This window comes from Kwoniella dendrophila, chromosome 2, assembly GCF_036810415.1.
Source record: "Kwoniella dendrophila CBS 6074 chromosome 2, complete sequence".
NCBI lineage: Eukaryota > Fungi > Basidiomycota > Tremellomycetes > Tremellales > Cryptococcaceae > Kwoniella > Kwoniella dendrophila.
In genome coordinates this window covers 152,562-178,533 of record NC_089477.1, presented here as the reverse complement: position 1 = coordinate 178,533, position 25,972 = coordinate 152,562, and the positions used below count along the sequence as shown (strand labels likewise).

The 25,972-nt window shown below is 36.6% G+C and overlaps 11 protein-coding genes across 11 annotated transcripts; 4 read left to right on the top strand and 7 right to left on the bottom strand.

The window, feature by feature from the left end:
• Window positions 1-337: 337 nt before the first annotated feature.
• Window positions 338-3,234, bottom strand: L201_001493 (uncharacterized protein; the record flags this gene model as incomplete). Its single annotated transcript, XM_066217282.1, has 12 exons — window positions 338-529; window positions 655-864; window positions 999-1,182; window positions 1,271-1,457; window positions 1,530-1,560; window positions 1,632-1,827; window positions 1,903-2,083; window positions 2,147-2,299; window positions 2,386-2,550; window positions 2,660-2,925; window positions 3,007-3,047; window positions 3,121-3,234. The coding sequence occupies 12 exons, from the start codon at window positions 3,232-3,234 to the stop codon at window positions 338-340; spliced, it is 1,920 nt and encodes a 639-aa protein (XP_066073379.1).
• A 2,019-nt stretch (window positions 3,235-5,253) lies between these two features.
• Window positions 5,254-7,006, top strand: L201_001492 (uncharacterized protein; the record flags this gene model as incomplete). Its single annotated transcript, XM_066217281.1, has 6 exons — window positions 5,254-5,299; window positions 5,391-5,644; window positions 5,755-6,063; window positions 6,152-6,224; window positions 6,304-6,591; window positions 6,702-7,006. The coding sequence occupies 6 exons, from the start codon at window positions 5,254-5,256 to the stop codon at window positions 7,004-7,006; spliced, it is 1,275 nt and encodes a 424-aa protein (XP_066073378.1).
• Window positions 7,007-7,317: 311 nt separating this feature from the next.
• L201_001491 (uncharacterized protein) lies at window positions 7,318-7,743 on the bottom strand (the record flags this gene model as incomplete). The annotated part of the gene is made up of 1 exon (XM_066217280.1): window positions 7,318-7,743. One exon carries the CDS (start codon window positions 7,741-7,743, stop codon window positions 7,318-7,320), a length of 426 nt encoding a protein of 141 aa, XP_066073377.1.
• Window positions 7,744-8,059: 316 nt separating this feature from the next.
• Window positions 8,060-8,476, bottom strand: L201_001490 (uncharacterized protein; the record flags this gene model as incomplete). Its single annotated transcript, XM_066217279.1, has 1 exon — window positions 8,060-8,476. The coding sequence occupies one exon, from the start codon at window positions 8,474-8,476 to the stop codon at window positions 8,060-8,062; it is 417 nt and encodes a 138-aa protein (XP_066073376.1).
• A 1,582-nt stretch (window positions 8,477-10,058) lies between these two features.
• On the bottom strand, window positions 10,059-11,429 carry L201_001489 (uncharacterized protein; the record flags this gene model as incomplete). Its single annotated transcript, XM_066217278.1, has 7 exons — window positions 10,059-10,174; window positions 10,239-10,453; window positions 10,532-10,601; window positions 10,662-10,760; window positions 10,830-10,948; window positions 11,052-11,086; window positions 11,142-11,429. The coding sequence occupies 7 exons, from the start codon at window positions 11,427-11,429 to the stop codon at window positions 10,059-10,061; spliced, it is 942 nt and encodes a 313-aa protein (XP_066073375.1).
• Window positions 11,430-12,517: 1,088 nt separating this feature from the next.
• Window positions 12,518-13,555, bottom strand: L201_001488 (uncharacterized protein; the record flags this gene model as incomplete). Its single annotated transcript, XM_066217277.1, has 6 exons — window positions 12,518-12,530; window positions 12,622-12,691; window positions 12,763-12,882; window positions 12,948-13,066; window positions 13,130-13,164; window positions 13,250-13,555. The coding sequence occupies 6 exons, from the start codon at window positions 13,553-13,555 to the stop codon at window positions 12,518-12,520; spliced, it is 663 nt and encodes a 220-aa protein (XP_066073374.1).
• A 1,002-nt stretch (window positions 13,556-14,557) lies between these two features.
• On the bottom strand, window positions 14,558-15,358 carry L201_001487 (uncharacterized protein; the record flags this gene model as incomplete). Its single annotated transcript, XM_066217276.1, has 4 exons — window positions 14,558-14,661; window positions 14,748-14,860; window positions 14,932-14,966; window positions 15,077-15,358. 4 exons carry the CDS (start codon window positions 15,356-15,358, stop codon window positions 14,558-14,560), a joined length of 534 nt encoding a protein of 177 aa, XP_066073373.1.
• A 2,320-nt stretch (window positions 15,359-17,678) lies between these two features.
• L201_001486 (uncharacterized protein) lies at window positions 17,679-18,422 on the bottom strand (the record flags this gene model as incomplete). Its single annotated transcript, XM_066217275.1, has 1 exon — window positions 17,679-18,422. One exon carries the CDS (start codon window positions 18,420-18,422, stop codon window positions 17,679-17,681), a length of 744 nt encoding a protein of 247 aa, XP_066073372.1.
• A 742-nt stretch (window positions 18,423-19,164) lies between these two features.
• On the top strand, window positions 19,165-19,872 carry L201_001485 (uncharacterized protein; the record flags this gene model as incomplete). Its single annotated transcript, XM_066217274.1, has 1 exon — window positions 19,165-19,872. The coding sequence occupies one exon, from the start codon at window positions 19,165-19,167 to the stop codon at window positions 19,870-19,872; it is 708 nt and encodes a 235-aa protein (XP_066073371.1).
• Window positions 19,873-20,684: 812 nt separating this feature from the next.
• On the top strand, window positions 20,685-21,269 carry L201_001484 (uncharacterized protein; the record flags this gene model as incomplete). The annotated part of the gene is made up of 1 exon (XM_066217273.1): window positions 20,685-21,269. One exon carries the CDS (start codon window positions 20,685-20,687, stop codon window positions 21,267-21,269), a length of 585 nt encoding a protein of 194 aa, XP_066073370.1.
• A 3,014-nt stretch (window positions 21,270-24,283) lies between these two features.
• L201_001483 (uncharacterized protein) lies at window positions 24,284-25,747 on the top strand (the record flags this gene model as incomplete). Its single annotated transcript, XM_066217272.1, has 2 exons — window positions 24,284-25,383; window positions 25,480-25,747. 2 exons carry the CDS (start codon window positions 24,284-24,286, stop codon window positions 25,745-25,747), a joined length of 1,368 nt encoding a protein of 455 aa, XP_066073369.1.
• Between the last annotated feature and the right edge of the window lie 225 nt (window positions 25,748-25,972).

The following is a 25,972-nucleotide window of genomic DNA, read 5'->3' as shown; positions in this document are numbered from 1 at the left end:
CTTAGTTGAGTCTTGAGCTGGTAGAGTTGGTAGATCGTTAGATTGGTAGAAGATAGAAGTAGTAAATGAAGTTGCAGCAGTCAAAAAAAAATATCGGATTTATTCTTGGTGTTTGGTTCATTCGTATATTTGTTCATACTGAAAAGATTTCCCTGTTATGTTATATACATTATTGCATTGATTGATTCTGATTGAACATTGCAAGCGGAAAGGATAATCAAAAAGATAGCATCGCATTGCATTGCATCTCATAAGTTGTTATTAATTATGGTTTTTTTTTTTTTAATTTAATCTATATATCAATTATCATACTTATTATGTCATCCATCCATCCACTCTAGTTCTTATTTGGTAAAACCTTTTTCCATAAAGGTACTTTATTTTGTTTAGCTTCCAATTTAAATTTAACTTCATCTTCTAATTCTTGTTCATCTAATTCACCTGAAGCGTACCAAACTATAGTTGCAAAACCAATTAAAACTGTAATGATACATCCAGCTAAAGCACCAATAGCTTTTTTAGTCCATCCCTATTTTTTGTTGTTGATAAGTCAAATTGATATCATCAGCACATGTACAAGATCATTTGAGTATATGATGAAGTTTCTTAAAATATCTGTTATAATAAAGAGATATATTGAAAAAAAAAACTAACCATCTTAAGTGGGAAAGGTCCATAAGGTTGCCCCTTGAAATCTGTTGTTGAAAATTTACCAACTATATTACCTTCTGTAGGTGTATTCCAATGTTTACATTGATCTAAAATTTGTTGTGGTGTTGCATTTGTAGTTTGATTTGTAGCTTGGAATGCATCTACAGCTTCTAAGAATATAGCTGCTAATCCTGAAGATAAATGCCAATCGATCTACATACAGTAAGTTAACAAAAAAAAAGGGAGGGTTATCAGTCAATTTACAATTACTCGTTAATCTCCCCAATTTGTATCGCAACTTGACAATTATGGTGGATGAATTATGTGAAAAGTTTTACAATACTCACATGACAATGGAACATCCATGCACCTGGATTATCAGCTCTCCATCTTAAAGTGACACTTCCAGTTGGTGGAATAACAATTGTATCTCTTCTTGCTGGATTAGATTGATTTTCATTAATAGCTGGATTCACAATTGGATCATCTGAAGTTACATCGAAGGATTTATGTACAACTTGGAATTCGTGACTAGAATGTACAGTAAATATCAAGAATTCAGTATTTTTGTATCTTTACGTTGAGCATCTAATAATCAATTAAATGGACATCAACTTACCCATGGAAATGGAATGGATGGAATCCTGCATCCCAATTGAATACAGTTAATTGAACAACTTGCATATGTTTAGTCACAAATGCGTTTGTTTGAGCACCATATACATTTACGTTGTATGCATCTTCACCCATTGTAGCGGCTGTCAACATTGATGGAACCATTGGCATCTGGTACGTAACGTTGTTGACTATATTAAAATATATATCAGTATCTCCAATTTGGAAAAGAGCATTTTCCCGTATATAGTAGTATCACTTACATGAAGCTCGATTGGTTCCGTCATCGTAAGTCTGTAGATGAAAGAAGTGATCTGTCAGTCAAATTGATATTCTTGAATTGGAAAGTGCACAACATAACTTACATCGAAATAAGCATTCAAAGTGAATTCTACATCTTGATGGAGTAATTCATTTTTGAGAACAGGTACAAGTTCAGTATCATTGAAAACTTTGATATCATCAATAGCAGTTTCCACAGGTACAGCTTTTGATGCAGCTGAATCATAAACAATTTGAATCGTATTATTTAATTGTAAATCATCTGGTACAGCATCATACCTATCATCGACATCCTCATTATTATTAGCATTTATCAATATTACAATAAGTGAAGTAATTGAAAAAAAAACTTACATATCAGTATCTTGCATTACCATTAAAGCGTAATTTGTTCCAGTTGTATTTAAAGCTTCAACAATAATTGAATATCTTTGAGCAACAGATACAGTTAAAACGTCAATTGGATATGGTTCATGTTCAATACCATCCATTTCAATAATTTTCATTTGATGTTGATCCATTCTTAACCAGAACACTAATTTTGCCCGATTCATTAGTATCAAATTGCAGCGATAACCAATGAAAATTTATGACTTACTTCCTAATGTACCAGTATTTACCACACGAATTTTATATGTTTTACCAGCTTGGAAATTGATTTCAGCATTATCACTAACACCAACACCTTTCATAAGATCTTCATTTGAATGAATGTACTTTCCATCTTTAGCAACGTAACATACAGCAGACTCTGCGATTGTAGCGTGACTAGTTAGTCTGATATATATTCGTGTACACAAGTTCCAGCCAGTCCTATATTTAGAGATTAGAACTCACTTGGTACAGGTTCAGCACCAGTTGGATTTTTCCAAGTCATAAATTCATTTTCGATAAGATCTGGATATTCATCATGATACCAATCACCAATTACAAGTGTATATTCTTCATCCCATGTAACGTTATCGGATCTACCAGTAAAATTTTGAGGATGAATAACGAAAGCTACAATGGTTACCATGAAAATAATCAGTGTCCGTCTCTAATCTTTTTCACTTGATGAAAAAAATGTGATGATGATGACAATATTTCTCAAGAGGAAAATCCTACTTACGAGCTCTCAAACCATCGGTATTTTGACCTTCATGATGACCATGAATCCAATAAGTACCAGTTTGTCTTGTTGTATCAATTAAATAGTCTAAGGTTTGACCGTTTGGTATAGGACATTGTGTTGTACCGACTGCACCATCTGCCCAATTTGATCCATTGAAGAACATTCCATGTGTATGTAAGGATGTACCAACTTTATCATCACCTAATCCATTTGTAGCATGTATTATCAATATATCACCTTGTGTTGCTTCTAGCATAGGTGGTCTATCGCGATCAAGTCTTTTGATCAGTACAATTCTGAGTGAACTCGGTGAAACAGGTAAAAAGCAAGAAAGAAATACTTACGGCCATGAGCCATTGATACCTATCACTCGTCTATCTTGTAACTATACGACGGATATTTCAGTCAGCTATCTTCTTGGAGATATATTAATTATTACATATATAAAATCAACTCACTCCATCTGGATTAGCTTGTGTGTAAGTGATATTCCACCAATGTTCGATTGTTGCAGCACTAGCCAGTCCTGCGGCTAGCGTGACTGTTGATGACAAGTTGCTTAATCTTGTCATACTTTTGATTGTGTTATACTCTTGATGTCCTGTCCTTGGTTGAGTCTTGCCAAGTCCTACTTGATGACTTCTCCTTCTGACTGAGCTCAACTAGAAGAAAGAGATTTTGCTTTAAATCAGTTGTTTGGGTTGATTGAAGAATTATATCTTATAACGAGAAAATGCAAAAAGAATATTAATCAGATAAAAAAATGCCTTACTTTTTCGACCGGTAGTTCTTGACTTATCGAAAGTTATCTTAACGATATGTCTCTTACACTTTCTTCTGATGGCTGTTCAGAAGAAAAAGAAGAAAAATTTAGATAATACTGTAGATTGGAAAACCGAGATTCTCCGTTATCGGTCGGTTCCTTTTTTGTCTTTTAGGTATCATCGTCCACGAGATGGAGCTAATGAAATTCTGAAGGTTTGAATGTGTACAGTTACCGGCCGAAGGTATAAACTCAGTGATTCTCGTTTATGTCATTTATGGCTGAAGAATAAATCAAAGGAGGCGTAAAGGTCCTCTTTGTCTAATCAGATATCGTTTTTTTTTCCCTTTTCCACAGTGGAAATTTTCTTTCTTCTCCCCTTCAAATTAGATTTCAGGGTAACAATATCTTAACCAAGAGACGCCGTTTTCTATTTCTGACTACTCTTAGCCTTTTAGCCCTCAGGGAATTGTTATCTGATAGTGAGTTAACGAGGGTAGCGAGGGTAACGAATGTAATTCAGGTACAAATTTAGCTACTGTAACTAGTGAGAAAATAAAAGGGAAGGGGATCTGAAAAAATGAACCCGCTTAAAAATAGATTTCCGTGAAGATCTCACTTTTTTCTGCCCATTCTTTTCCTTTGACAGGTACGTACGACAAGATTATTCATTGTACAAGTGTAGTACTGTTCGCTTCCTAAAAATGCTTTTTTTGCTTCTGAGAAGTATGGAATTCTCATCATGTGTCATCCCATTCCATGTTATCGGCCAGGGTCGTACGTACAGTACAATCCACAGAGAGATCCCGCAATTGATAAAATACACTAGACCTTTATCTGATTAGAACAATGGGCTAAAAATTGTACGATCCTCAAGTCATTTCAGGGATGAACACGAACATGTTTCTGAAATTTGGATCCGAATTACATATTGTAATATACCCATCTTCCTCACACGACCCATCTCACATCAACGGCATCTCCTTCTTGTCTTTAGGCCATCGTTCTGTCAGATCCAGGTGATGTTCTTGTAATACAAGCGCAATAAAAGGGATACTATAATCGGCCGACTATCTGATAATAATTTTCAATTCTCCGTCTCCGTCATTCTCAAGTAATTCTGTATGTAATCGCTTCTTCTCCCTCCTTATGGATGGGATTTAATCCTCTTACTTTCTTCCTCGAAGGAAACTTGACTCTCACTAACCAGTTAAAAATAGATTGATCAGTTTAACGTCCAAGCGAATTTAATTTTTAACGAAATAAACGAGGTTGTTCTATTTTTCCCACTAAAAAGGTCCTAAGATTAAAACCACTAACAGGCACGTTCTCTCTATAATTCTAGGATTGATCCCTTTTTTACGCCATCTTACTTAGATCTCCTTCATTCATATTGCTTTACAAGCTTCACTTGGTTTCGTTTGCAGTATATTACTAGCGTGATCTTGATCCGTAGTCGGCCCCGATAATGCGAAAATTGATTGAATATTTCATAGGAAAGATTCGGGTAAAGGAATGAGAATAGAAAAAAAAAAAGAGAAAAAACTTCTTTAGTTAGTAATGTACGCAATAAAGATAAAAGAGAAGAATTAACGAGTTCTGCGATGTCAGATAGGAATTATAGTAAAAAAGTCAAAAAATTGAGGCATTTATTTTATCTGATAAAAACGCCATTGTATATTTTCTTTCTTTTCTTTACCAAATAATGAAAAGAGCCATTTACTTGTATCTTTGAAACTTACATTTAATCTTTTCTCTTTCCGTATCAATCTGATTTGAAACAAAGTTGACTTCATAAGTCAAATTAGACTAGACCAGACTAGACAAAATGGGTCATCAGTATTTCAATGTACCGATTTTCTTCATTGTCTTTCGTAAGTTGTCTTTTAAAAAGTTTCTCTCGTCATCATGTTCGACTATATAAAAGATGACTGTGCTGATTGATTCATCTGGATTGTTTTACAGGTGAGACAATTGAAGCTGCAATTATCGTATCAGTTTTACTTTCTTTTGTTGAACAGTTAATGTTAACTGGAAAATTAGGTGAATCAAGTAATAGTTCAATCAACGTTAATCACAATGACGACTCACAAATCTCTCCTGCTGATAATTCTGAAAGAAGAAGAAAATTAATTAGAAGAATGAGAATTCAGATTTGGGCAGGTACAACAGCTGGTTTCTTATTAGCTTTAGCTATCGGTGCTGCTTTCATTGCTGTGGTAAGTAAACTTTTTTCACTCAAGTTCATCATTACACCCAATTCCTACATTATTATATATATATATAGTATGTATTGACCAATGGAGATGAAATATCGTCTGATATACAGTTCTACACTAAACTCGACGATTTATGGGCAAAAACAGAACAAATCTGGGAAGGTGTATTTTCAATTATTGCAGCAGTAATCATTTATATGATGGGTATAGCATTTTTAAAAATGGATAGATCAAGAATTAAATGGAGATTAAAATTATCTTCTGCTTTCGATGCTTCACAAGCTAAAGTTCAAAATGCCGACACAAAACAAGATAAATTAGATAAAAAAGAAGCTAGATCAGGTAAATGGGCTTTATTCCTTTTACCTTTCATCACTGTTTTACGAGAAGGTCTTGAAGCTGTTGTTTTCGTTGGTGGTGTAAGTTCTTTTTGTGATCCCATTTAATTATCACCAAGTGATCTAATTAATGATGAGAATGACTTTTTATACGATGTAAATACTATAGGTTTCCCTCAATGTCGAAGCTGTTTCAATTCCTATTGCCGTTATCGTTGGTATCATTGCAGGTTTAGCTGTCGGTAAGTGCATTTCCTTCTATCTGCAAATCAGCTTATCGATCAAGGCACTCAAATCAAGTACTGACTATTATCCTTATAGGTTACGCAATTTACAAAACTGGATCAACAGCAACTTTACATTGGTTCTTAGTCGTTTCAACTTCTTTCTTATTCTTAATTGGTGCAGGATTATTTTCAAAAGGAATTGGATATTTCCAATATTATAAATTTGCTCAAGGTGTTGGTGGTGATGTTGCTGAAACTGGTGATGGACCAGGTAGTTTCCAAGTTAAAGGTAATGTTTGGCATTTAGAATATGGAAATCCTGAATCTGGTTCTCCTACTACAAATGGTGGTTGGCAAATTTTTAATGCTATTTTCGGATGGAGTAAGTATCATCTCGTCATATCCAATTTTATCTCCTTCATTATCGATCTCGTGACTGTTCAATTCGGAATATAGAAAAATTTCTTGCTGACGTTAATCTTCCTTTCACAGATAACACAGCTACAATAGGAACAATCTTAGGATACGTATTTTACTGGATTTTAATCATGGTTACATTAGTTTACCTTAGATGGCAAGAAGGTAGATTCGCTTTAGTTTATCCAACAAGAGAAAATGGTCAATTCACTTGGGCAACTAAAGAATCTGAAGCTTTAAGAAGAAGAAAAGTAAACTCAGGTAAACAACCTTTAGAAAGAAGAATTTCAGATAATTCAGGTTCAGATGATAAACATATCAAGCAAGAACCTGAAACTCCCGGATTAAATGGTGTTCCTCATTTAAACGGTCACAATTAGGAAAGATTATTCAATACCGTAGGCTATGAAGAAGCTGGAACTAAACAAAGCATGAAGAAGTAGACGATGTGATTAGATTGATGTTCATCAACCCGTTGACATCGTCACATGAAGAAGCTAATAATATTAAAGGGAAGAAACACGACTGAACGATTGATAGATCTTATAATGAATGCATAACTTTTTTTGATTCAATTCAGCGTGTGATACGTAGAACAGATTCAATATTCTTAAACGATTTATATAAACCAGAAACCTGGACCACAACGAGAAAGTGGATTATACAGCGTATATACTTAACGGTAAGGGGTCTAATGTTCGCCACAAGCAACACACATATTTGAATCTTGCAGTTCTTCGACCTTGATGTATTTTTTCCAATTCTCAAAATATTTATTAGGTTTTGTGACGGTTTCGCCTCTCCAGTTTTTGATGCTACCTATCGCTTCTTTCATCTTTTCTTCAAGTATCTCAATCAGTTGATGACTTTCATCCAGACAATATTCAATTTTGATCTCTTTAGGCGAATCTTCCCTATACGATCCTGTAATATATTGTATGGCGCTTGTATAATTCGCCATAATGGCATCTGCTTCAATCATCAACAAGTTACTCGCGGCTCTTGTTCTCGTAAATACAGCTTGGTTAACGGGTGATATACTTAATACTCGCAATGTACCTTGAAAGAAAGGATAAATATCTTTCTTTTTACCTAAATAACCATGTACAATTTTCATTCCGCCTCGATCAACATTTAGATTTTTACCAAAACCACCAGAATTCTTCTTATTCTTCTTTGCATCTAGAAATTTTTCCGTGTTTTTTTCAACATTATTGTCAGATCAATAATCGAAACACGTAAATCTGGGATTAATGTGAGGATATATTGTATCTTCCAAATAGATTAAACAATTTTCTTCTTCAGTCAATTTATACTTGATGTGCCACTTGGGCGGCATGTATTGGTTTCTTTCATCTCTTGATTTCTCTTTTTATTCTTCATTCTAGCATCGATAATAGCTCGAATACCTTCTTTATGAAATACCATATGTTCTAAATTAGGAAATAATCTACGATACCTCTTTGGGGCGGGACCTGCATATCCTCTTCTAATTCGTGGGGTTGACTGAGCACACTTTGGAAATTGACGATACCTTCAGCATCAACGAATTCGAGCTTCTTAACATGTGTTAAAGCGGTTACTTTTCTACTATTCCAATTTACATCAACTTCATGCGAGTGCATACCACAAATCCTAATCTGTGTATCAGAGGAAGGTCTCATAGCTCCAAGAACGACCGATTCTGCTGTTTTGCCAGAAACACAAACGGTTTTGTATACATCCGAAACGTTTTTGTCATAATGCTGAGATGATAGTCGAAGTACAAGTGAGGGTGAGAGTATTTTCAGGAAGTCTAAGATCATGGACAAAACTTCTTCAGGCAGCAAGGCTAATTGTGAGGGATCCATATTGGTAAGAGATTAAACGAGTACCAGGGGAAGGAATGTCTAGTTGAAATCGAATTAACGTTAAAAAGGGTATAAGGGATATTACCATGAAAGGTGAAATATGATTGAGAGATAAGATAGAAGGACATAAGCAATATGGAAAGATCTTTTGCCTTTATATGCATCGATGAAGTACACTCAAAATTACGTGTATCTAGCGTACTACAGTAGTGTTAAAGGTTGACGTACTGTACTCTGAAACACATTAGTTATGTACATACTCAAGTTGACTGTACTAGTACTGCGTAATCGCTCTGCCACAAACTTCCCGATTTAACCGACATACAGTACGAGTATTGTAAGATGACAGTGTCATTCATATTTTACATCAATTTTGTAATTACGTATAGTCATCAATTCAGCATTACTAAGTCAATGCATTATTACGGTCATTGTGAATGTGAGTTTAACCCAATTCTTGAGGTTTTGTACATCCCAGATTTATTGCTTCACGATGAAGAAATTAAAAGAATTTGCCGTAATCTTGTTTGATCTCTTCTTGACAGCTACATCTTGAAGTAGGTTCTGATCCGGATTGGATGACCTGGACTGACTTGCGAAAGGTATGATACTTCTCTCTGTCTTGATCGCACAGTCGCTCCAGTCGCAATGAGAACTCAGTATCCATATCACCTTGATAATGTATTTCATAGCTGATTTTAGTCTTAGGGTAAGATTGCACCATGATTTTATAGTGGTCAAGTAAAGGAGCGCAAACGTCTGAAGGTGGGATGGTATCATCTATATCGAGAATAAACCTCACTTCTTTAGCTCTTCCAATCAAGTCAATATCCAAGTCAAAAGGACATTTGCGATACCAGAAACAATCTTGGTATGACGAAAAGCTAATTCTTTCCTTTTTCTTCCTTCTAAGGTGTCTATCCCCTTCAACAAGCGATTGGTGGTAACTTCGTCGATAATTAGGTCACCATGAACCAAAGGGATCAGATCATGATAGAAGGTTGAGTTGACTCTTAAGAGGTTCACATCGATAGGTCTTTTCAGGTGCTGGATGACGAGTAAATGAAGTTCTGGAAAGGGAAGTATACAGAAATTAGAGCTGTCTTCCTTGACTGTGGTTCGTGACTCTGATTATTGGTGATATCGGAAAACATGTCGTATACTGAGTCTGCTGATGTTAGAGTAATATGTAGTGTACAAGTGTGAGGCCTTGTGTGGTATAAATCTTATCTATGAGTGAATCAGTGAAAGGAAAAGGAAAGAGGAAGATGGAAAAGGAAAGGTGGCAAGAGAACATAAGAAGATGACTGTATCAGCGTACAGCTCATGAAAACAGAAAAGATGGGCGCTATTCTCATCCCCTCGGGTGCACGGACCTTTCCTGATTGATGAAGTTAGGGAAGAAATTTCTTTGGTTTATCACCTCGTGCTGGCTGTGCTGCCACAAGATGTCACTTCCGCTTGTACAGTACATACAGCGGGCCGACATCTCGCATACGATTGCTATACATGGATTATGAATTTTAAAACACAACATCGAATTGAAGGCAAATAAGTATCACGGAATCGCTACCATAGACAATCAAGATAGAGTAAAGAATTGCTGATTTGTGTTATTCTCCACACATTCCCATACTTGAAGCTGTTTGAGAATCTGGTTCAATCGAACAGATTCAGCTCTGACGTCCAAACATAAATCTGGAACCCGAATAAGTCAAAATGCTGTACTTCATACTATCTCTTTGAAAACAAACCTGCCTACCTGTATTTGAAAGTCTCAATCTACTTCCATCCCAATCCCAAGTTGTTGTGAGATTACAATTTCGGAAAAACGTTGTATCTCCGTTTTTTGGATTGGCAACCACGTCCAGACAAGTATTGGTATCGAAAGCTGATGAGATGTGAAGGTTTATCCCAATTGTGAGATTAAGTAATTGTGCATCCGCAAATAGTCCTTCGGTAGGTTGAGAATATGCACTATTTTGTGGTTCCAATCATTAGCTTGCCTTGTCGGGAATAGCAGATTTTCATACGGATATAAAGGGTATTACTTACATCACAGCACTTCTGCCTAAATTCAAATAGCCACCATCAAGAGTAAGTGCTATATCAGGTCGTTGATAGGCTATGGACTGTCATGTCAATTGATGCTTCACGGTATTCTTACAACAAATACAGGACTTACGATGTAATCTCTTTCCACCGGTGGGAGGATCATCGTAAACGACCCCGAAAGGAGGATCAAAAGGTGGATTTTCAGGTGTGGGGGTTTGTAAAGTCCAGACTGTAGTGATGAGTCGAATCAGGACCAGGTATGAAGCTGTTCATGGGGGAAATGCAATCGAAAACTTACCCTGATTATCGTTCATGTATGTGCATTGCCAAATTTGAGTCCCTTCTTCTTCATTACCTTGATCGAGACATGTGTTACCACCGGTGATGGCAAGTCTGTTATCATCAGTCCAGTACCAGCTATCAGAGGTGCAATCTCTCAGCCCGGCTTCCGTTCGATAGAATACTGTACAATGACAGACTAATTTGCCAGATGCTCAATGTAGGAATATATGACGCTTACGTCTGTTGAAAAGAGCCTGGAAATTTCTCAGCGAGCTACAGAAATCGATATCAGCTTAGACGGTCAACCTTCTCAGATAATCCAACTTACATATAATGATTCACCATCTTGAGTACCAGTTCCAGCACCAAGTACAAGATCTGTATCAAACAAAGCTACACTACCACTCCCTGGACTGGCATTCCATAGAGCAGCTTGATCACATGGAGCTGTTCCCACCTTGGTACCAATATGCCAAGTTGATTTGTGTCCAATTGGACTTAAACATTGATTGTTACGATTTGATTTGATTTTGATAGCTGTATATCTCTTTTCGATGCTAATAGGAGTAGAGAACACCATAGGACAGAGCAAACATAAGCCGAACAAGTACTTCATTTTTGTATTTTAGGTAAATCAGATGTAGAATTCGAATATTATATGGAGTAATAAGTTGAAGAGTCTTTGAAGAATAAGAAGAACTCAAAGCGATAAATCAATCTGTGTTAATATTTGTATTGAGAAAATGGAACAGTTCTCGTGATAAGCAAGCTTTATATGTATAATTCATGATGGCACCTTGCACGTATGTACATACTGTACGTACCAGAGCGTCGACTACCTACGGTGTACGACATCAAGGGATAGGCACATATTCCAAGCGAAAGGTATAGTTCATCATACACACACATACAATCTCTGTTAATTTCCAAGCAGATCAGTAAGTTTGACATTATGTACCAGTCTCAGATAGATTGCAGCAATGCTGCAATCGGGAAACCGTTTGCGAGGACATAACAGGCTTCTTGTGAAGGTGCCACTTTCAGCGGCAATGTGCGAAGAAGATCAAGTCGTACGAGTAGAACATACTGATGCATGAAACGTTCACAAAGCATACATGATATGAACACGATTACACATGAGTCATCTCTGAGAAGTCATGAGCTAGTATCGAAAGCTCTTATTGTCCGTTGTTTGACAAAATGTTTAGGCCTTTCTTGGGATAACATAAAATTCTTGATTATGATTTCCATTACCACATTCCCAAATTTGTAGAGTCTTTTGGACATCATATGGACTTGAGTGTTTAGGTGAAGATTCAGCTCTCACATCAAGACAGAAATCTGTTGAAAATGTTAATCAGATTCATTAGTTGATCAGTATTGTAGGATATTCAACTTGAAAAAGTAGACTTCGTTGTTGGGACATATTGGTACTTTCGGTCATTTCCGATACTGTATGTACTGTAGTATGCGAGTACTGCACTTACTAGAGTTAGTGACTTTTAAATGAGTTCCATCCCAGTCCCATCTGGTACTGATAGTTGTATCACAATCTTGTAATTTGATTGTAACTCCATTAGTAGGATTGGTACCTACATCTAAACAATAGTTGTTATCTGCTGTATAGAGTAAAACGACTGAATTGGTAGATCCGACTGAGGGTAAATACCAGAGTTGAAGTCTCGCATTTGGTCCGTTGTTTGGTTAATCGTAGGCTCTGTAGTGAAGCGTCAATCCTAAGATCAACTCTGTAATCATGCGGGATGGATGATTAAGGCCACACTATGCTGTGTCAATGTTGTACTCACATATCAACATTCTTACCGAAGGCAGCTACACCGCCTGAAACAGTCACAGCCAAATCAGGTCTTTGGTATGCTAATTGATGTATTATTATGTATTACACAGATTAGCATGAAAAAGGTGAAAGAGCATAGAAATCGACTTACGGTGTATCCTGACACCTAATTGTTGAGGGTCAAGTATGGTTTGACCGATTGGTGGGCTGAGAACAGGTGCTTGTCCAGGTACAGGTGTATAAGGTGCATTCGGTTGAACGATTGTCCAAACTATGATTTAATCGATGATAACATATTGTGAATAAATAATCTTGCTCATCGAACAATGAACTTACTTTGGTTCACTGTTGATGCTCCGCATTGCCATATATGGACACCTGAATCATCGTTGTATGCATCGAGACATTGCGTACCTCCAGTAATTGCAATTCTTCGATCATCGGTCAAGTACCATCTAACACCATCACCTCATATAGTCAGCCATGTTCTACCACTAGGAATGTCGAGATGGACTTACGTTTGTTGGAATAAACCAGGATAAGTTTGCCAGATCTTGAAATAAACATCGTTCAAATCAGCTCAGATTCTTAAAGATTCAGCTTCAACAAGATGTAATGTACTGTGCATTATAACTCACTTTAACACCTTCACCATTCTGACTACCAGTTCCAGCATCCAAAGCGAAATTTGGATTTTCAGTCAAAATTACACTTCCACTTCCAGGATTGATATTCCATGTTCTAGCTTGATTACACTCTACAGCACCAACTACAACACCATTTGAAAGGGCTCTACCAATTGGTGATAGACATAAACCATTTCTGAAAGCTTGAATCTTGACTCCATTATATCTTTTATCTAAATGATGGGTATTGATATCAGGAGTGGGAGTGGCGAACATTAACGGTGAGATAGTAGCAAGTAAAAGCAGAGATGAAAGCATGTCGAACAGTACTGTATCCTGTATATCTCAGTGACTATTATTGCTGTGGAAAAAGTTTGGCTTCGAATGTTGGGAAAGACGAAATAAAGCTGTCTTGATGAAATGGACATGAGCGGAAAAAGATATGTTCTGCCCTCCTCTCTGTATATATTCAATCACGAATGGATATTTCAGAAATTATCTTCATTATGCTCCTTCTTCCTCCTTCAGATTCGAAACTTCCGTTTGTGGATTCGCTTAAGTATCCCCAATAAATCAAGTTGAGGCAATCAATCGTAGATCTTCATGCGAGTCAATTCTGACAATCAATGATATTCGTCTGGAGATCTTTGCCTAAAGTTATATTATGCATTATGCATTGACGACGATTCGGCTCTCACCTCAAGACAAAAACCTACCCTACGATTAAAATGTTGAACCACGTATCGATCAGCAAAAATTTTTGAAGTTCGACTTTTTCAAATACATCTTGACAGGAATTCAGAAAAACTCGTGTGAACATATGTTACACTTACTTCTACCATAGGTTTAGAAATGTGTACTGTTTGGGGATTGTCGACCTTGACATGTGATTTGGGGATAAAACCAGTCGACAATTCCAAGTATAATGATGAGAAACCTCGACCGGTTGTTGCTAATCTGCTTTCTCAAAACGTACAGTATCCACTCAATCATGTGAGAAAAAAACCACGATACCAGCCTTTTGTTAGCGTAAAGATGAGGGAAAAGGACGATCATTATATGCTCTTACTGTACAACATTATTTTTTCCTTTTCAATGATAACAAGATTGGCAGTTTGTGAACATGATTATATGCATATCGGCAAAAGTAAGCAGAATCAGGCATATGTATTTATCTATACACATATAATTTCTAGCCATATCTAACTAAATCGAGGGTAGGATCGTCCCCATTCAAATGTCTATGACAAACCAAATCTGGGAAGGAAAAATTAAACGTATGAAGCAAGTTCCGAAGAGTTCAATAATATGCGGTTGAGCTCACCTTCTAGAAAGCTCATCGTCACATCCAGTAGGTTGAGCACTTGGAGTCGGAAGTGGAATAGGTGTAGTACCGAGATTATTACCTTGAAGGATATTCCAAACTGTATAAAAGCAACACAATCTCATCAGCTATTTGATTTTCGTGATATGTTTGGTGGAGAATTGTTGAGAAAAAGCGAGAACAAACTCTGATTTGTATTTCCAGTGTAGCATTGGTAAGTTTGTGGTCTATTAGGTCCTTCATCGAGACATTGATTACCACCTGTGATAGCTATTCTTTGATCGGTTGTGAGGTACCAACTGGAAAAAGTGAGTCATATATAATGTCAGCTCAAATCGCCACTTTGCGTTGAATAGAAGGTGAGACTTACGTTTGTTGGAAAAGAGTTGGGTATGATTGCCAGAGCTAAAAATGTATAGCAATTATCAGTACAAGTGATTAAAGTTATTAAAGCGGTATATAAAGATAAATTGGGTGAATATACTGGAGATAGAAAAGGAAGTTCAGACACTCACTTTAACAATTTCATTATTATCAGTACCTGTTCCAGCATCTAAAACGAAATTAGTATTTTGTTGCAAGATTATACTACCTGATCCAGGATTGATATTCCATCTTAAAGCTTGAGAACAGTTGACTGAGATGACTTGAACATCATTGGCGAAATTGGTACTTGCTGGTGAAAGACATTTACCATCTCTGTACGATTGGATTCGTACACCTGTATATCTTTTTTCAAGTGGCGAAGACGTGACTGAGAGAATGAAAGTAGCGAGGATGAGGATAATGGATAACATCTTTTTTTCCTTTGTTTTGTTCATATATGTCGTTGTGTTGAAGTGGATTTGACGGTTATCGAGCATATAAGAAGATTCACTTGAAGATGTTTTTGCAATTGTCACTTATATATATTTCGCTTTTAAATAAATATGATTTGATGGCACATAATCCTCGGGATGGCGGCGATATTCATGTTAAGCGAGAACATGTGGTCTTCTTCCCTTGGCATCATCATCCTCCAAGCTTGATGAATGCAGATCATTGTGCTTTCCTTGGTGGATTGATGGATTGATGGATTGATGGATGATTCGTTCAGAAGTTGATGGTACCTCGAGATATAGCAAAATATTGATCGATGAGAGCGTTTCGATTGGCAATGATTTTCACCTTTGCTTGATCTATGCGTATTGATCCCACTTTGTTCTTGCCCAATGATGATTGATGATCTTCCCTGACATTACTGCATAAAGTTTACCAAGCAATATGATCTTCAACGTTGAACTATTCCATCCATCAAGCACCGCTCTTCAAAATCTAGTCTCATTGACAGGCACGGAGAAACTAATCAATCAATTTGATGGTTGCGAAAGGAGTGATGTAGCACCCCAACTTGTATGAATTTAAGCGAAAGAAGGCAGAAACAATTTCGTATCAGACATTGATCGTTATTTCATATTCCTCTACTTTATCTCAGAGTTGCGTAAACCCAAAAGTATGGAGGTTTAATTGCAAAGAGTGTATGTATAGATATAGATATATATACGTGGATGACATGATGGGATGCATGATAATGTTTCGGGTTATCTGTTCTCGAAGGATAATCATAAGGTTTTAATATGAAGGAGAATTCTACGGATAACAGATTTTGGCGGATTAGCTTAAGCTTATATGGTGTAAAATTACGACAAAAAAGAATACTCACTAGACCCACCATCTCGTCAGTCTATTATTCTACACCTCTACGATTCTACGATTCTACGATTCAAATTTCCATCTTCTTCCAATGATTCAGTAGACTCCAGTCTAAATCAAGATTATCTATATGATGAAGAGTTAAACGATTACCAATTATATTACGTATTTGATATCGTTTATTATTCATAGGTTGTCTATCTTCCAAACCTTGAAGTTTCCGGATTAATGCTGTAGGATTTTCATGACTGTAAATCTGAAATTCGATTGTTTCCTTCTCAGGTCCAGCTAATCTTCTTAATCGCTCAGTACAAAATCTCCAGTTAATCAACGCAGATCTTAATGATAAAGGGTAACAACGAAGATCATCTTGAGAGAGTAGAATTGGACGTTGTACATATTGAATAAGAGGTACATGTGTACGTACAAGAAAATCGACTGGTAGACAATCCATTCTGCACTTGTAAAAAATGGTTACAATTTTGGGCTTCCAGTCGTATACCAGGTGAGCTGCAAGTTGATCCAACCGATAGGCTGAATGAGTTCCAGATCTTGCAGAGGCATATAAGACAAGTCGATCTAATCCATTCATAGTAAAACCTAATCCCAGCAGTTCTAAAAATTGAAATCTGATTGATTGATCGTCGCCAAAATACTTATCTAAATTGAAAAGATTGCTTTGTTCGACACTAGCACATGAAATCTCTATCATTCTCGCTCCACTAAAAAGTCCAGACGGAAGAGGTATTCTAGCACAAGTTGAAACACCATTTGTATGATCGTTACGGATTAAGCATGATCCATCAAATTCTTTCGCGATCGTAATTGACTTGGTATGACTGACAACATGAATCATGCGAGTATATGAAGCTGGATGATCAAATGCCGCGAAAAATGAATCGCTGAAAGTGACAGAGCGGTATAGTCTAGGAATGAGCTTTTTATAATGTTTGTGTGAGAGTAAGAGATATTTGATTGGAGCTAATTCTGAGAGGAAATCAAGGATGATATGATGTACTGGAGCGAGATGATCGAATTGTTCACTCTCGATCTGATACTGTTGGTATTTGAGCGGCTGTTTGATCATCTTGCAAGCTTTATTATCGATATTTGGGATTTATGTATGAAAATAGTTGTGATCCAAAGTAATCTAAAGCAAATGGTGTAAAAAAGGAAAAGCCAATCGTGAGATTAGATGACTACAGCACATATACTTTGAAAATTTGATAGAAAAAAACCGCTCGAGCCCATCTCACACAATGTCAAGGGATTGAACACACAACACCCGTATACAGACAGCACTTACAAATGAAGCACTGATCACCTTCCTTTTCTTCCCCTGAATGGGAATTCGAACTCTTCAAATAGCTACTCTCTCCGGATTATGTCTTAATCACTATCACCCTTTACACTGTTGGTATCTTCTTATATATTACGAGTGGATTTAGTTGAAATATTGATGAGCTTTATGTCAACCTCTCTCATTTTATTATTCGAGCTTGAAAAAGAAATAGGTTCTTTTAGTTCATCTAGTAGATTTGATGAAGTATAATCATCATACTGCAAAATTAAATGATGAGGTTGAAAAGCTTGTAAACAACATTTCAATCTGAAAATCAAAGCTTCTTCTTCTTCTCTTCCACTTCCTGTCCCTAACTCTTCCGTATTTATACCTATCAAGTGGAATGTTAGTGATTGAATTGGAAATCTAACCTGCATCCATAAAGTATTTTCAATATGTATATTTTCTGATCTCATCATATTACCAATGGGAGTTATTGATTCTTTCGTAATAAATGATTCTTTCAGAAATTCAACTGTTTTAACATTTGGAAATAATTCTTTATATGTTTTAGGGAATGGTAATTGACCTCTTAGTACCCTTTTAGCTATATCTGCTGAAGTCGAATCTAGTAATATTGTTTTCGTATTTCTCAATGCTTTGATCGTACGTTCTGGCGTTGAAGTTGCTAAGCCTTGAAAAGTTGATAGATTTATTGTGATGGTCTCGTATATCTCCGGTATGATTTTGTTGTAGTGGTATTTTGATAATAGTATATAGGTGGTAGGTTTATATCGTGAGAGATAATCAAGGACGAGATGGTGAACTGGTGTTAATCGTTGAAACGCTGCGTAATCGTCTATCAAAGCCTGATTAGAAGTTAACATAATGACGTCGATCTCTGCTCAATACCAAAATACATTGTACGTTCGAACGGAGAGTTTGTTATTCAAGTCAAAGCTAATGGGCGCAAAGAGAAAAGTGAGAAAAGACAATGAAGTGGGGTGTGTTAGAAGACCAACATCTTGGACATTTACGTAACACCGATCCCCCTATGACCACTACTTTCGTAAATGACAGCTGAAGAAGTAGTTAGTTTGGATAAATGTATCGCCTCTTTTTCCATCAACTGATAAAAGGTGAAGATATCCACAAGTATCTCATTCCGCATTATACTGTTAAAGACATCATGGTCATTCTACTTACTCATTTACCACACAGTATATAGCGATACGACCTGTAATGCGAGATATCATAAACCTCAACAGCCCACTTCCTTTTCCTGATGAGGTTCGCGCACAGATCTTTCAACATCTCACGCTCGACTGTCCAACAAAGATAATACGTCTGTCTCGTCAACATTATCATTCTCTCATACCTAGAATATACCAAAATATAGTGATCATATCTCAGAATGTCGAGAAATTGTTATATGGATCTTCGATTTTCAAGGGAGTAAAGCAAGATCACCAGGCGGTACCGGATATACGAAAAAAGGACGACGAAAAGCGTAAACTTGATTGTTTCGCTTATACCGAGACGATAACATTTCAAGATATAAAATCATTTGATTTAGGAAATTACTTGAGGGAACCATTGGAACCTATTATCAATCCTGGAATAACATTAATGGAAAAGAGGATAAAGTTTCTTAGAGATCGTGGAATGAGTAATGGACCAAGTCAATTATGGAAATATAAGATAAATAGAATGATATCAGAGGAAATTATCTTTCCTAATTTAAAACAAATTAATGTTAGTAAATCATGTTTCATCTTGAATTCTCCACCTACTCACGATCAATCAGAAGACATATGCATTGAAGAAGAAGAATTAGATAAATTAGAAAAGCAATTTATGAAGATCAAAGATTTGTTTAGAATACTTCCAATCAAGAAAGATATCTATTTGGATATGCTTGATTCAGACATACCTGTTAAGAGATTAATTAAGTTGTTTGAGGTTATATTTACAACATTCAATCCTTCTACAATGGTTATTAGATCAAGTCATACTTTGATGCCGATGTCTTTACCTTATATACATCATATAACGAATGTTAAGTTATACCTCGAAATGGATGCTCCCAATCTTATGGATATAAGTGAAGATGAAAAGGAAGAAATAATTTCAGATTTTAGAGGATTTGAATGGAGAACATTAACTTCTTCTGGTGCCAGAAGGGAGACTAAAGAAAGACCTATTGAAGTATATCTAAAAAATCAGAATTTGCTTGATGTACTGGAAGAAATTAGTTTGCTCAACGATAAAAATGATGAAGATAAAAAAATCATAAAGTTGTTCAAGTGGGATAAAGAAGAAGATTGGTTAAAATAGCTGACTGTCAAGGCCCTGAGGGGGGGGGCACGATTTCATATACATGTCAGAGTACCGGTACAAACACGACCAGGGATCATTTAAGTATGGGAAGGACCATCATATAGATGAATGTAAAGTCTTTCGAACATATCTTCCTCGATTGCCGCTTATCATCTCTGTAGTCTTCATGGGTTATTTTCTTGGTCTATCGCTAGTACTATTTATCCTTCATCCTTCTAGTTATTATATATTGCATACTATATAACCACGTGAATATCATGATTACGTCACATTTCGGCTTAGCTCTCATAACCGGCCGGCCTTTGACACTACTTCTAGTCACAGAGGGAGAGAGCTACAGTATTTACCTTCTTGGACATTTGCAACCTTTCTCCATCTCATCTTTGTCGCCAGAGTGACATACTGTACTACTTCTTGTTATATAGATATACTCAAATATGGTCTCCCTCTCTACGGATAGCCCACTGTCTTTTTCAGCTGAAATACTGTCAAAAATATATAATCTTCTCGTCCCAGATATTCCACTCACTCTCGTTTGCCTCTCGAAATCCCACTACGATAGTCGGATACCATCAATATACACAAATATCAAGCTCAATTCAAGTAACGCCGATCACTTTCGTCATGGTATATACTGCATTAAGCACTCAGATGATGAAGTACATGATGATGATCATGAAAGTAGTGTATCATGGGTAAAACGGAAATGTCAAGCTTGTTCGTATACCGAAACGTTGGTTTTAGAAGATGAATCTTGTTTGATGGTCTTAGATAGTATTGTACAAACGGCTCTTAAAAAACCTCTAAAAATGAACAAAGATGAGATGGAAAGCCAAGATACGTATAAATCGACAGTCATTTTTCCAAACTTGAAGAGGGTAGTATTATTTAGTCCATTAGTAGAATTATATCTCTCAAATCCATTCTCAGAAGATTTCTTTAAAGAGAGAATTATATCACTAAAGACATGTATTGGCTTGAATAACAAACTACACATTGACCTTGACGCAGAAGGAATGACAAGAGAAATGTTTGGCGGATTTATGAAAATAATTAGATTCAATTTAGATCCGAAAAGTTTGGTATTGAAGATTAGACCTGATTTATTTCCTATACAATCATTATATGCCAAACAATCTTTATATACCGGAATTAATCTATACATTGAAACGAAAAATGTAGAAGAGGAAAATAAATTACAAAGAGAAGTAAGAAGAACATATGCTTTATTATCTTTACATTTTCCAAATCAAGTTACACATCCAGTACACTTTCATTTAAAAGATCAACAATTGATAGATGTTATAAATGAAAGATTGTCAGCTTATGGAAGTAATAAAGATAAATGGATCAAAATTGTAAAATGGGAAAATGAAGATGATTGGATGAAGTAGATGAATAGACAATGAAGGTGGTAGTCAGAAGTCTTACCGAAGGTATAGCGAAGAGGAAAGGAAAAGCTGGTCTGTGCGAACATGTAAGTCACCATGACTGATACAATATACCTGAGACCTACGAGCTATTTCACTCTACCCAAATCGTTTTCCTTTTTCTTCTTTTCTTTCTTTTTCCTCCTTCTTTTTCCGTTTCTCTTTACCAAACTCATCAATATTAGCTTTATAGTCAGTCCCCATTTATACCTACCTACATTCCTTCCTCATTTTCACCTTCTGACCTTTTCGTATCCTCCCTAACGCTGACACACAAATTGCGATTCGATTGTTATCTCATCTCTAGGTTGCTATCACAACACTCACATCTGTTGCCCATCATTATGTCAACTCCTACAAACAATTCTTCAACTACGCTTGAAGTTAGACTTCTCGATCTTTTCGCTCGTGCACCACACCTACAAGATATGGTTTTCGATCATTTGAAGATCGTCGATCCCGTAACTATAATCAGAACAAACTCAACATTGTATGAGGAACTCATCCCTCTCATTTATCAGACGATCACTATACCTGGCAATTTTGACGAGAAGCTTTTTTGTGGTCTCTTGGCTAGGAAGAATCTGTTTCCCCCACCCAGATCAATATTCAAAGGAAGGATTGCTAAAGCTTTCTCGTTCACTCGATATCTGATTATATCAGAAAGTGGCTCCATAGATTTTTCACCGGGCTTTCCGAAAGGGTTTGTCTGAAAGAAACGCAAAGGGTGCGTTCACTCCAAAAATGACTATTTCTGTAATAGTCTGATGCCGAATTTGGAACATATAACGTTAGGAAGTGGTCCGTCCATCGACCCAATTAAGAGTAAAGCTGTCATACAGTCTACTCGAGACTGGTCGCCGCATGCACGACACTTTATGGGAAAGCTTTTCCCGTCAAGACCGGTGATTTGCTTGAATCTAGTTGGTAATGATCGCGGATTACCTTTGAAGCAGATGGTAGTTTGTCTCAGAAGTATGAAACCCAAACTTCTCACTATCCATACCGATACTGTATTTCGTCTTGAAGAGTTACGGGAGCTTCGACTCGATACCTATGGCGGACTTGCAACTTGCAAGGTAATCTTTCATCTTCCACCGTTATCTGTAGGATACTCAATCAGCTTCAGTCGGGCGCGGCAGTACTATAGACGTGCTTTGAAGCGTCTGGTCGAGGCGACGCCATATAGTGCAGATGCAAGATTTGTGGTACTCTGTCAACATGGATCAGATTTAGCAAATTCAATCTTTGAAGAGATATATGGTAACGATCGGAATCAAATAGAGAGAAAGAAGAAGTATATCGATATCAAAGATGTGAATAGCTATCATTGTGGTGAGAGATGCGGATGGAAGGCGGTTCCAAGTGAGTCCCGATCTCATTACTCATTTGACGAGATGATGCTGATCATTTGTTCTATGTATATGTCTAAGAAGTTGTAGCGAGACACAAGTATTGTTATTACTGTCTTATTTATATCCACGAGAGATACCTTTTTTGGCAATATAGCCAGACGAATGGTTCATGCATTCTGCGATACATCCAATCTCTAGTCGGTAAGATGTTGCATATCACTTGGAGTCTTGCATCAAGTATGACATTCGACCTTCTCAGTCGTGTGCTAGCCCTTTATACAAAACAAGATCAATACCAACCATATGACCGTACTGATCGCATTCACAGCTGTGATCTATGCTCAGTACTAAGATTATATTAATATAATTTCGCTAAAATCCCACTTTTTCATCGAGATCAAGGTTTTATCGTCTAGTGGTTAGGACACTTGGTTTTGAACAGAATATCGTTCGAAATCACTTATCTTTTGAGCCAGACGGTCTCCAAGTAACCTGGGTTCGAATCCCAGTAAGACCTCGAATCATCTTTTTTAACATGTTCATGTCACTCTCAGTCGCCTTTCGCTTTTTGGATGCACCGAAAGCTTACTGAATATTCGTTCTATCTTATGCATATTTGAATCAGAAGATAGATGTGTTGCCTGGAAACAAATGTGCCCATAACGCGATTCTGTATGATGGACATAACCGAGATATTGGCAGGGATAAGTTGATCGTAGGTATAACTAGTATTCCCTCAACATACATAAGCATACAGTATTCAAAGAAGCAATTGGTCCAAAACATATTTGTGGTTTATCAGAAAATATGCCTGAACGATGTGTGAGTTGGCATTTACTCTTCTCCTCCGATCATACACCCAGAGATTGATTATCTTCGTCTATCTTAAGGGAACACCTGATACAGAGAGGGAGTTTCCACACAAACGCAATTTTCCTCCATGTGGTGATCATAGTAGGTGCGGCAATGACTATGATAATCAAGATGATGATTGGGATTGTCTTTCTACTTATTCAATATGTGCAGAAAACGTTCACGGTTATAGATTCACTATATCGTGGTGTTGATTAACGATTTTATCGTTTATGACCCAAAATTTTCGTCAAGGATTCCCACTACTGAATTGTGGACTCATGTAGCACCGTGTCGTATTTCATGAGTCCTGTTCTTTGCGTCAATCGAAGATTTTTTAATAGATGGACTGCTGTATCAGTCTTCATATCTAAATGTATTCATCATAGACGAGTATCGATAATCATGAGCTATCGAATTGTTAGAAATATCATTAATAATTGCAGACAGAGAGCTGCCGGTTACTTTATCGGACCGATGCAATATGCGTCATAATCATGAGTACCTGTACGGTCACGCAACACATGACCATGTAAGTGGGAATGCGTTTTAACAATTAACTAGACTACTATCTATCCATAAGATGTTATCATATCATCAATCAATTCTACATCAAGATATAATGACCTTGAGGTACTCTACATAGATCGCAATATATAGCTTGAACGCCAAACTGGATGAAATTGCCCAGCATGAATCCTTTTATTCAGCATTCACGCTACCCTTCATCTCACGTTGTGGAGATCGACTTCAACAGCAAAGACGACCAACATGATCCATATACGGATGCCCGAACCCCCAGTGAATAGCTTGACACCTCTTATCAAGCAATATCAGCGGCTCGCTCCTCTGTTGCAGATCTCACCACTAGCACTAGCCTCAGCAATTGATATAGAAAGCGAATCAGACATGACTGATATTACTATCGAAGAAGATCCCCTCGTAAATCTCATGGATAAATTACCTGAAGAGCTACGTCAGCAGATATGGTCTGAAGTTTTGTCACATCCTTCGAGGGAACTGCAATTATCTGTAATGTTAGCAAATCGGGAATCCTATAAAAAGGTAGTAAACAGATTATACCGACATATAAAGTTGAATTCGAGTAATGCTAGGAAATACTTCTATGGATTAGGTGAAAATTTCAATGGTCCTAGTGCACCTGAAGAAAATTGGCCAGTCAGTGGACCAGGTATAATACCATTAAATCTGATTGGATTATCTTATTATCCTTCGAATAAAATATCACCTTTTATCAGAAAATTCACTCTGTGTAATCTGGTTGAATCTTTAACTATCAATGATCCTGAAAGCTTTTTGTTTTTATTGGAAGCTGCCAGTGAATGTTGGAAATATAATATGGATACATGGAGAAATCGAGTATTATTTGATCAAATTGATTCTTTAACTATTGAATCACCTATTTTCATAGAATTAGATAAAAAACCTTTATTATGGAAAAATCTATTATTAGAAATTTGGAATATAATCAAAGGTGATTCTATAATTTTAAAATTTCCTTGTAACAGTATTAATGAAAAGATTAAAGAAGAAACATATAAGATCGCTTTACAAAAATTAGGTTCACCTTCAAGTTTAGGTCAACAAGGTAGGTTATTAGCTCAATTAATTATTTATACAACACAATTAGATGGTATAGATCTGAATTATATTGCTGCAAGTCAAGTTAAAATTTATTTGGTATCACCTAATAATAATGATAGTGATACTGAAAATAGTGGTGGTGGTGGAGGTGGTAATTCTCAATGGATAGGTTGTAATGAAAAAATACATCCTGAATGTTTATCGCAAGAAGCTCAATTAAGAAGATTTTTAAGGCGACATTGGTTAATTGGTATTGATAATACAGAGTATGTAGTTTCCATCGTTTGGGCTGTATTGCTTCTATTGCAGCAGATATGGTATCTTTGAGATATACTGACAGAATAATTGACTTTTATATTCAGGTATATCGGTATACCACCAGAAGTTGAAACTGTCGAAATTTTCGGTGTTGCAGCTTATAATAGAAGACGATGTGTGACAGGTAGATTATCACATGAAAATACTAGTACCTCAACACAGAATTCCTCTGATGGTGATGCCGAATCTAGTGGGAAGATATCTCTGCCAACTGTATTATATGGTGCTCTAGAAGGTGACGAACAATTAGCATTAGAAGTGAATGAAAAAGTGAAATTGTCGGGAATCCGCGAGGAGACGACCGTTATGTGAGAATGACTAGATGATGTATACATAGAATGAAGGAAACGAGTTTTACGATGAACGTGTTATGGACGGTGGAATGTTGTACGGGAATGTTTTTCCATTACTTGAGGATATAGCATGATTCGTTGTCAAAAATTATATGCATCGCCAAGATATTGAGATATACTTTCCACAATACCGCAACTTCTATACAGGCAGAACAGCTGAAGCATCTACCGGGCAGTTACGTAA